Source organism: Austrofundulus limnaeus, unplaced genomic scaffold (assembly GCF_001266775.1).
Source record: "Austrofundulus limnaeus strain Quisiro unplaced genomic scaffold, Austrofundulus_limnaeus-1.0 Scaffold55, whole genome shotgun sequence".
Classification (NCBI taxonomy): Eukaryota; Metazoa; Chordata; class Actinopteri; order Cyprinodontiformes; family Rivulidae; genus Austrofundulus; species Austrofundulus limnaeus.
In genome coordinates this window covers 1,830,753-1,840,486 of record NW_013952457.1, presented here as the reverse complement: position 1 = coordinate 1,840,486, position 9,734 = coordinate 1,830,753, and the positions used below count along the sequence as shown (strand labels likewise).

At 37.3% G+C, this 9,734-nt stretch overlaps 1 protein-coding gene across 1 annotated transcript; it reads left to right on the top strand.

The window, feature by feature from the left end:
• The first annotated feature begins 835 nt into the window (after positions 1 to 835).
• On the top strand, positions 836 to 8,582 carry si:dkey-28n18.9 (sorting nexin-5). Its single transcript, XM_014009155.1, has 13 exons — positions 836 to 1,167; positions 1,334 to 1,444; positions 1,545 to 1,652; positions 2,885 to 2,945; positions 3,061 to 3,185; positions 5,091 to 5,174; positions 5,251 to 5,325; positions 5,412 to 5,442; positions 5,527 to 5,614; positions 7,329 to 7,368; positions 7,443 to 7,619; positions 7,757 to 7,822; positions 7,916 to 8,582. Exons 1-13 carry the CDS (start codon positions 1,162 to 1,164, stop codon positions 8,051 to 8,053), a joined length of 1,110 nt encoding a protein of 369 aa, XP_013864609.1. The 5' UTR covers positions 836 to 1,161; the 3' UTR covers positions 8,054 to 8,582.
• Positions 8,583 to 9,734: the final 1,152 nt, after the last annotated feature.

Sequence of the window (9,734 nt, the reverse complement as noted above, 5' to 3'; positions counted from 1 at the left end):
TCCTGGTGCTCTGCCTCACAACAGAAGTTCATCCCTCCTCAGCCTCAGAGACGGTTAAAACTTACTATGAAACTCTTCAAGTCGAACCGACAGCCACGGACAGCCAGATCAGAAAGTCTTTTCGCAGACTGGCAGTGAAGTACCACCCGGATAAAAACAAGAGCTCGCATGCAGAGAAGACTTTCAGGGAGATTGCTGAAGGTAAACAACAACAAAACATTTTCTTTTAATTAAATGTGTAATTTACATAGACAAAAATAGTGAATTTATACTTGCACAACAGCATCTTACTTATGAACTCTTCCTTTTTTTAATTTATTTGTTCCTCTTCTGTTTTTCTTGTCCACCAGCTTACTCTGTGCTCTCTGACAAAAAGAACAGGAGGCTTTATGACCTTGTGGGCCATGAAGCGTACCTACAAACCGAGGCCTCTTTTGACCCTGACGTTGAACCTCGGAACAGCTTCCACTTCAGCTTCTCAGACTTCTTCGATGGCCGTCTGTTTATGGACGAGTCACCCTTCTACTGGAGCTTTGTTCAGGTGGAGGAGGACGCTCCATACAAACGCTACAGTTTTCAGGAGCCAAACATCCACTTTTATTTTGAAGATATGTTTGAAAATGAGGAGGATTACTACTACTAGTGTCCTATCTTCAGATTTATGATTATTCTGATAATAAACATTTATTAATCAAACTGTATGTTGTGTTTGTTTTTTTAAGTCACTGCGATAACTTGGAAAACTTTTGTTCTTGTTTTTTTTAATCTTGTGAATCCAGTGGTTAAAATGTTGCAGAGCTGACAGTGAGATAAGTGTGTGGACCGTTAGGGCACTTTTCCTGCGTGGGTGTGTCTGAAGCTCCACAGTTACAGAATAACAGAGCGTTTTACTCATCTCGTCTAATTCCTTGCACCAGCACTTTAGGCCGGGCACAGTTTACTCRTCTCATGCCTTTCAGAACCATTGTGCACTTTGACCCAGAGGATATCCTGTGCTTTCTCAGCAGCTGAAGCTTCACCGGACTGAAACAAACGGGGAACAAAACAAAGCTCTTCTCAAAAACTCCTCTAAGCTTTGTGCTTTTACTGAGCTCAAAGGAGACTGAACTTAGATTTTTTTTTATAAAAGCAGCAACAAGTCAGACTTGAAACAGCTTGACCATGATGGTGAGTGCACCTGAGAGAGTTGTTTTGGAACATGTTAYGTGACTTTCACTCTGATTGCAAAGCAGATTTTAATTGAACTCATTTCTTGTTTTTTTAAGTGCATTAATATGAATTTATCAGCTGCTGGGTTTGCACACCTTCCCTTTTCCCTCTGTTTTTCTCACAGGAAGAGGTGAAAGACGAGTCCTCATTTCTGRGTGTCCACAGGGACTCCATCAAAGTTACAGAGGTGCTGCAGGACGGGGACACTCTTACCTTTATAATTGTTTCTCAAAAGGTGTGAATAGAATTAATTTATTTAACCCAATAGTCCTGTTAATGCAATGAAAGTGGATCATGCAGCTGAGATGACATTTTGTCTCTGTGGTCTGTTCCAGCTGTCTGGGACCGGAGAGTACCATGTGGACCGGACCTATGATGACTTCGACTGGCTGCAGCAGCACCTGTACAACCAGGAGGACACACCTGGGTTACAAGGAGTCATAGTAAGGACTTTATTTTTCTGTTCATCTACAAATATTACTTGGTGATACAAGATTTTATGACAATAAACTACAAAAAACTGGTTTGTATTTTTTTGCTGAGAAGTTTTGGGGAAAATTGTTGTTCACCTTTATTTACCTGCCTGCTGTAGCTTAACCAAACTGAGTGCTGATGTCAGGAATAAAAGGAAACTGATTTTATGTAACTGTTAAACTATATGCTTTTTGAGGAATCTTTATACTTTGTTCTAAGCTGAAAGCGATAAAAAAATTCTAAAGCATGTAAAAAACTAAACAAACAAAAAAGAAAAATAACATGAAACATATACTGTACATATAAGGCAGTAATTTGTCTTGTGTTTTATTTGTTCTAGTATTTAAAAATCTTTCTGTTCACTTTAGGTAAGTTATTTTCTTAGAGAATTAAAACGATGATGCTTCTCATCTTGAAGATCTTATTTAAATTTCTAAAATTAAGCTATTATTAATAAAAATGATAAAGAATTTAATTTGTAACGCACTTTTCATTAACAAAAATCTCAAAGCCCTACAAAACTGCCAAGCAAACAGCAAATAAAAGAACAATAAAATTACACTAATAAAAACAACAGCCAAGACAAGGAAAAAGCTTGATTTTTAAGCCGTGTTAAAGATATCTAAATTTAGTGATAGTAAGCCCAAAACCTGCACCCACCATTATAAAAACAAAGCTGTGAACATAAATAAATATCAACTTTACAAAATGAAAATACTCAGTCTATTTCGTGGAAAGGCTTCCAAAATGCAAGTTTTAACTTTTGTGAAAATGTGATTTGTGTCAATAAAGGCACCTCAAAAAAATGTAGCTAAAAAGCAGCTGCAGTGAGTTTTAGAAAAAAATACTGAAAATACTGTAATCCTATAAAAATTGTGTCAGATTTTGGTTGTGGAAAAAAAATTAATCAAAAAAAGATAAATACACAAAAGCAGAAATAGAGGCAGTATTCTCTCATTTTAAAACCAAACGAATGCTCTTTTTATTTAAAGTATTTGCTGTTTTTGTGTCTTTCCTCACATCAGTTCAGTAGAAAATGAAGTCAAACCTTAAAGAATGTTTTCTTGCTGCTGATCTTTATGATCTGCCTCACTGTGCTTACTTCTACAGCGACAGTGTGTTCAGTCTGGGCATCTTTTTGTGTTTTTGTGTATTTGCTTTGTGGCGCAGTGAAGTAAAATGTCGCTCTCTTGTTTTGAAGTTTCCTCCTCTTCCGGCGAGGCCTCAGGTGAATGCATCTGCCAAGGCTATGAAACAGCTGGGTGAGTGAAGACACCCCGTCCCTCGGTGAAAACAATATAAAAACAGCTCTTTTTAAAGCTGAACCCAGCTGGTTGTGTTTCAGAGTTTCTCGTGTGTTTGGTGTTTTCTCTGCAGGTTTTCTGGGTTTGGGAGAGTGGCAGCCTTACTGCAGGGCACTGGAGACGTTCCTGAGGCAGGTCTCTGCTCACAGCGTACTCAGCAAAAACCAAGCTGTGGAGGTCTTCCTGACCAGTTCAGGTGTAAGTTTGCTCCGATTTCCAGCTAGTTTCAGCCTCAGTGAACCGCGAAAACAAAACGTCTGTTACAGAGTTTAATAGGATGCGTTTTCATGAGGAAGACGCCCAATAAAAGGTTAAAGTTTCACCAGCAGTTTTAAAAAGGAGAGACTTTCATGTGACCAACATGGTGCCATTCACGTACAGTTCTTACAGAAATAAAGGTCAGAGCTGAATAAAACAAGGATTTTTATTTGACTTACACCTGTCACTAAAAGGTGAATGCAGAATGTTTTTAAACATCTGTTAGTTAAATATCTCATGAATTTAAATGAAACTTGCAGAACGTAATGACTGAATCTACAACTTGCCTTTAGAATTGACCCAATTCAAGATGGTCACCAATGCTAACAAGCCTTGGAGAACACAGAAATGACCATAATCCTGTCAGGTTGACAGATGTTGGACTAAAATGTGTTGTGGGGTAGAGGTGGTAGCTGGGAGTCTTTCAGAACATATTCTGAGCATGATTGTGCGAAATCGGGGGTTAGCACTACTTCAACTCAAGTAAAAGTAAAACTTAACAGTCCAAAAAACTTACCTAATTAAGGGTTTAAAAGTATTTTGTAAAATGGCTTCTTGAGTACTGAGTTACTGATCATAACATCAGATTTAATATTTTTAAATTACTTCATCAGACTGACCCAAACAAAGAAAAATATCAACCAAGTGTCTTCTGCGTGTCAGTGAATTCTGCAACATTATGTGCAGATTATGAGGTTTTTAAAGACTAAAATCTAGAAAATTAATACAAATAAAATACATAATTACAAAATATCAAATTATAGCAGAAGAACGACTTTTTCAAGTCAGATTTTTCTCATGAAACTAATACTTGCAGTGTGTGTGTGTGTGTGTGTGTGTGTGTGNGCGTGTGTGTGTGTCTTAATTACAGAACAGGGTAAAGTACTTACAGTGACTATTTCTAATGTTTATCATATATTCAGCTGACCTCCAAACGTCTCAGCAGAAATAACAAAGATTGTGTACAAACAAGAGGTCTCACTTCAACACCAAAAAATGTATGTATGGCTCACAGATGCCTTTCTGGTTAAAACTTGTTTTCCATTCAGTGAAGTTTTTTATGGTGGGTAAAGTATTCAGAAAGTAGTAAAAGTAGCAATACTTCACAATAACATTACTCAAGTAAAGAAAGTATGGCGTAATAACTACTAGAAGTACCCCCCCCCCCAAGTAAATGTAACTAGTTACTTCAGGTGATATGACTCTCTGCAGATATGACATTACAACTCTGTCATTTCTCAACATAAGAAGATCTTGCATGAAATGTGGTGGACCCTGGGCCATATGCGTTCCTTTGAGGACGTCACCTTTCGACAACAGGCAGTAAAAATGTTATTTTTAAAAACATACTGTCAAGAATCACAAAGTGTTCACAGTTGATGAAAGGACCCGGTTTCAGGATCCAGGAAATAACTTTAATAACAAAACAAAATTGCAGGAAGTCCAGGGGGACGAAACAAAGCGTGACCCAGCAGCAGGACAGGAAGTGAGCGAGATGACGAGGCCAGCTGAGGACATGCACACCTTTACAAGAAGCTGAACTCAGGAAAAGAAACACCTGCAAACATAAGACTGACTGGAAGAAATAAAAAAAAATGTAACCCAACTGTGACAAACTCCAGCCTGAGAGCTGTGATTAAAACCGTTTGTGTTAGGTGTGATTTATATCACGAACAGAACAGATAAACGTTCTGTTAGGAATGTTGTTCAGCTTTTATTCAGTTCTTTTGTTTTTACTAAAGTGAGATAAACTTTTCCTCCAACAAAAAGGACTGAGCTCCCTCCCTTAGCAAACAGCTTTTATTATGAAATACTTTCACATAAAATCCTGATTTGTGTGTCCAGCCTCCAGGCAGGCAGAAAATAAAGAGAAACATTTTCAATCGACTGAGTCAAGCTGTGGAAGAGCTGAGGAAAGAAGGCCATAAGGTACACAGACACACATAAACCACTGGGTGTCAGAAACTGAGGGTGGATTTAAAGCTGGAACAAATATTGTCTGCAGGATGTGGACGAGTTCTTTCAAACTGAACGAGACCAGAACCTCCTGCTGACCGGTTCCAGCAGGACTGCAGCTGAGGTGTGTCAGCCTCTTTATCTGTCACCTCTGTCTTTTCTGACTCATTTATGATGGGATTTATTGAAAGTTTGACTTTTTTTTTGCAGAGATTTCTAGAAGTGGTGCTAACTGAGCAAAGTAAGGTTCTTTTATATAAGTGTTAATTATTTGTATTAAAGTCATWGTTTTTTTCTCTCACAGACAGTCTCTGTTTCTTTGCAGAAATCTCAACAGCTTGTGGGCACTTTGCAGCTGCTCTACATCTCTGTGTGGAACCAGGAGAAGATCTTGAAAAACAGGCTTTTACCAGGTGAGAGAACCAAAGTTTATTGTTTGTTTGGAGCCAATGCTCCTCTTCTTGGTTGTGTTTTTGGTTCCAGTTATTCTCAATCAGATCTGAACTGCAGGGAGACCAGTGAACCATGACCAGTACAAGATTTATTTAGATTTTATTTATTCCTTTTGCTAAACTAAAGTAATACTTTTAGCTCAAACTTTCATTATTTTTTGTAATATTTTTGTGAACAATTTAGCTCTCTGAAAACCAATAAAACTTCATTTCAGTTTAAGCAAATTATTTATATAGTAAGTAAACTCTTTGCAAAAACATCACTGGCCCGGTTCAGTCTGTTTCATTTTAGTAAAGTCCATCAAAGTGCCTCTGACATGCAGATCTTTCAAATACAAAAAGTAAAATGACAAACTTTATATTTAGGAAACTTGACATAATACAAATTATTTTAACTATTTAGTCACATAACTGTCTGATTTTCATTTGAACGTGGCTCAGCCAAAGTGAAACAGGAAGTGATGTCACAGAAATGGTCTTTGTTTATTGAAGCAATATTATTTAAACTCTCACTCTTCTTCAACTCTCTATGACTCAAAATAATCCAAAGAAACATCAGGTTCTTCTCTCCTTCCTGCGTTGTTAGCTGTCATAGCTATACATGTTCCCATGCAGGGATTCCCCTTTGACATCACTTCCTGTTACTTCACATCCAAATATCTCAACAACTGTTCATCTCAGCAGCGTGAAATTTCTTTAGCAATATGTCATCAATGTTCTCTTTCCAAAAATTCATTCATATTTATTACAAAAAAATTGATCTCACAGGCACTTTAAGATTGAAAATTAGGAAGTTTAAAATTAAACATCTTTGTATTTTGTACAAGTTCAACCAGAGCGACTAGAACTTTGCTCAATTTTTTTATCATAAAATGATTGTTTAAATAGAAAAAAAGAGTATTTTTGTATCCATAAACCTATGAGGAGTCAGAGCACATTAACCTAGTTTTAGCTGCCCTGCACTGACTTCCTGTCATGTTTAGAATTGATTCTAAAAACCAACCTTACATATGAAGCTTTTACTGATCAAACTCTGTCTGTAGTTCTACCTAAAACCCTGCAACCTCATACCTGCAGTTTACTGAAGCTTTCTGACAGCTGAATAGGATATGGAGCTTCATTTGTCAAAATCACCCTAAAGCTCTGAAAGTCTTATTTATTGACAACAGAGAAGTTAGATCACTAAATACATTCAGCAGAAAGTTTAAAACCATTTTTTAACCTCAGTTTTTGGTTTCTGACTACCACGATTCATTTTATGAAACTTTTGTTTTTTATTTCTTTCACCACCTAGTTTAAAATATTTTGTTGCTTTTAACCTTTGCTTTATGACTTTAACTCCATTTTCTCATGAAAATGTTTTAAATATCCATATTTTTTATTGATACTATTCATTTGTGGTGTTTGTGTGAAGCTCTTTGAGCTGCATTTGTTGGTATGAAATCAGATAGATGATTAAATATTTACTTACTTGGTTTCCTCCTGCTCTGAAAGGTCAGAAGCAGGAAGTAAAAAGACCTGTTGAAAGCAGATAGGTGAACATAGGACACACACAAACACACAAACACACACACAAAAAAACAAAGACAAAAATCACCTTAAGTTGGAAGAAGCGTGAAAACGTTCTTGTGCTTCACAGCTAAGATCTTCAAATGAAACTTTTTTTTACTTGCAGGGTTTGTGTGCAGTTATCAGAAGTATTTGATAACATGAAGGTGAGCAGCCCTTTTTGTTAGAATAAACTCAGACGTCCCTCTCTTCCACGCCTAATAATTCTGTGTTTAAGCAGAAGAGCATGAGGAGTTTCTTTGTGAACGACATGAACACACTCGGCCTCGGCCTGGACCTGCACTCACGTTACCAGGAGGCCATGAAGGAAATGCTCTTCAGGAGGACCTGTAAAATGGTGGAGTTAGAGAATGYCAGAAAGAATGCGGAGAAGGCCAAACCTGTGAAGAAAGCTGCTGTGAGTTGATGTACATACGGTGTATAAGCAGCAGGGGGCAGCAACAAGCTATAGTTATCCATCAAAAACAATGAGAACGTTTGATGTAAATATTATTTGCTCTGATAAATAATATGAAGGTGATCCATATTTTTCAGATGGAAGAGGTAAAGAAAGCAGCAGAGACAGAGTTTCAGCAGATTAGTGAAGTTGCGAAACAAGAGGTAAAATATCTAAAACATCCATTTCCCCCTCCCTGTGGCTGTCAACAGAATTTTATGTTGACAGTCTTGTAATATTTCTGTTTCTGTCCGCAGATAGTCCACTTTGAACAGATACGTGTGGACATGCTGCAGAGGAGTCTGGTTCAGTGGTGTGAAAAGCAGCTTGTTACGGCCAAAGAAAGTGTTGACATTTTCAGCCACCACCTGCAGGCCTTTAAGGCCATGGTTTAAGTGACCTCAGGAGAACTTGGTTCACACAAAGAATCCTCAGTTTCTCCAAACGGGGGTTGAGGCCAACGATGCTGCTGTGGTTTGATTTAGTCTAAATCACAACTAAAGGCCCGCGGGCCAAATCGGACCCTCGTTCACATTTCATCCGGCCTCAAAGGCGATACTAAAAAAGATCGTTTTATGGTTTCTTTTTTTTGTCACTGGACATTCTTCTCATGATAGCTGGCCAACTTTCAAGCCAAGGCAATTATGTTTAATTTTATTTGATTTTGGGTTTGAAAGATCAACACAGAATTTAATTTAATTAAAATTTTCTGTGTTGTATTTTTATTTCAAAGTCACTTAATTGGGTTTTTAGTGAAGGTTTTCTTTTTTTTTTTAAACTAATTTACTGACTTGTGATAAAATGTTTTATCTCTAAAACATAACAAATGAAAAAGTTGTTGGTAAAAGTAAGGCATAAGAGATGAATGACAAAAAAACTTTTTTTTCCTTTATTCGTTAGGTTAGGAATGGTCTAAATGCTACATAATACATACTTTAGAAAAGTATGAAAATAATAATTTGTTATATAACAGTTTCTCAATAAATATTGACACATAGGTCCTTGGGTTGGACCAAGTTTAGAATGTTGACCCCCTTGTGTTTACCAGAGACCAGAGTTTAACCCTATCGGTCTAAATAAAACCAATTAAAGCAACATAAAAAAGGAAACCTGAACCTCAAMAACTAGAAACATTCACGTAAATCAAAAATTGCCCTTATATTTGTGTTTAGATCTTTTGAAGTGGTGTTCGGTGGAAAAGTAATGAATATCTTACCTGTTGTAGATATTGAACAGTTGCCGTCATAAAACAACTTTAATTTAAAGGCTCTTTTATAAACCTTTGTCATGATGTCAGTTTCACATTATGTGGTCATTATACAACATTTTATCTGCTGTTGCTTCTATGTAACACTGTCAATACCATAATATAGGCTGGTATAATAATTATTCAGAACCATTTCACAGAACATTGCTTCAGAAGATATGAACTATCGCTTTAAGCACATCGATATATTTTGATTGTTCAGTAGTTGTTGGCCTCAATTTCATGTGAATCTGACATGTAATCACACTTCTGCCTGTAAAACTAATGATTGTTTCGAGCGTTGAGCCCCAGGTTTTATCGTTTGTGACTGTATGTTTTAACAGCATCACTAGAATCTGCTGAGGCTGTATTGTGCTGCTTTGTAGCTGCTTCATCAGCTGGGGTCACATAAAATAAAGTGTGATGAATTGATTCTTGTACCTGCTTGCTCGTGTGTGTATGTGTGTGCGTGTGTGTGTGTGTTTCTCACACTGGGATCATAAATCAGTTTGTTTGACCGCTCTGGCAAGGACGTGGCAGCGTGGATGCTGGCTCTGAGCTCGCTCTTTGTTTGCCTTTCTCTAAACTATCCCTCTGTTGTGAATATCTCCAAACGATCTTTATCACATGTGTTAATTGGATGAAAGTCGTTTGAATGTTTCAGTCAGACTTGGCTACATTTTCTGCTCATAAACCCTTTGTCTGCTGTGGACAGGAAGTTCATACCTCACTTCTGCTGTTTGGCTCCTTTAATCTGTTTTTGGTTGGAGAATGGGACGTGTGTGTGTGTGTGTGTGTGTGTGTGTGTGTGTGTGTGTGTGTGTGTGTGT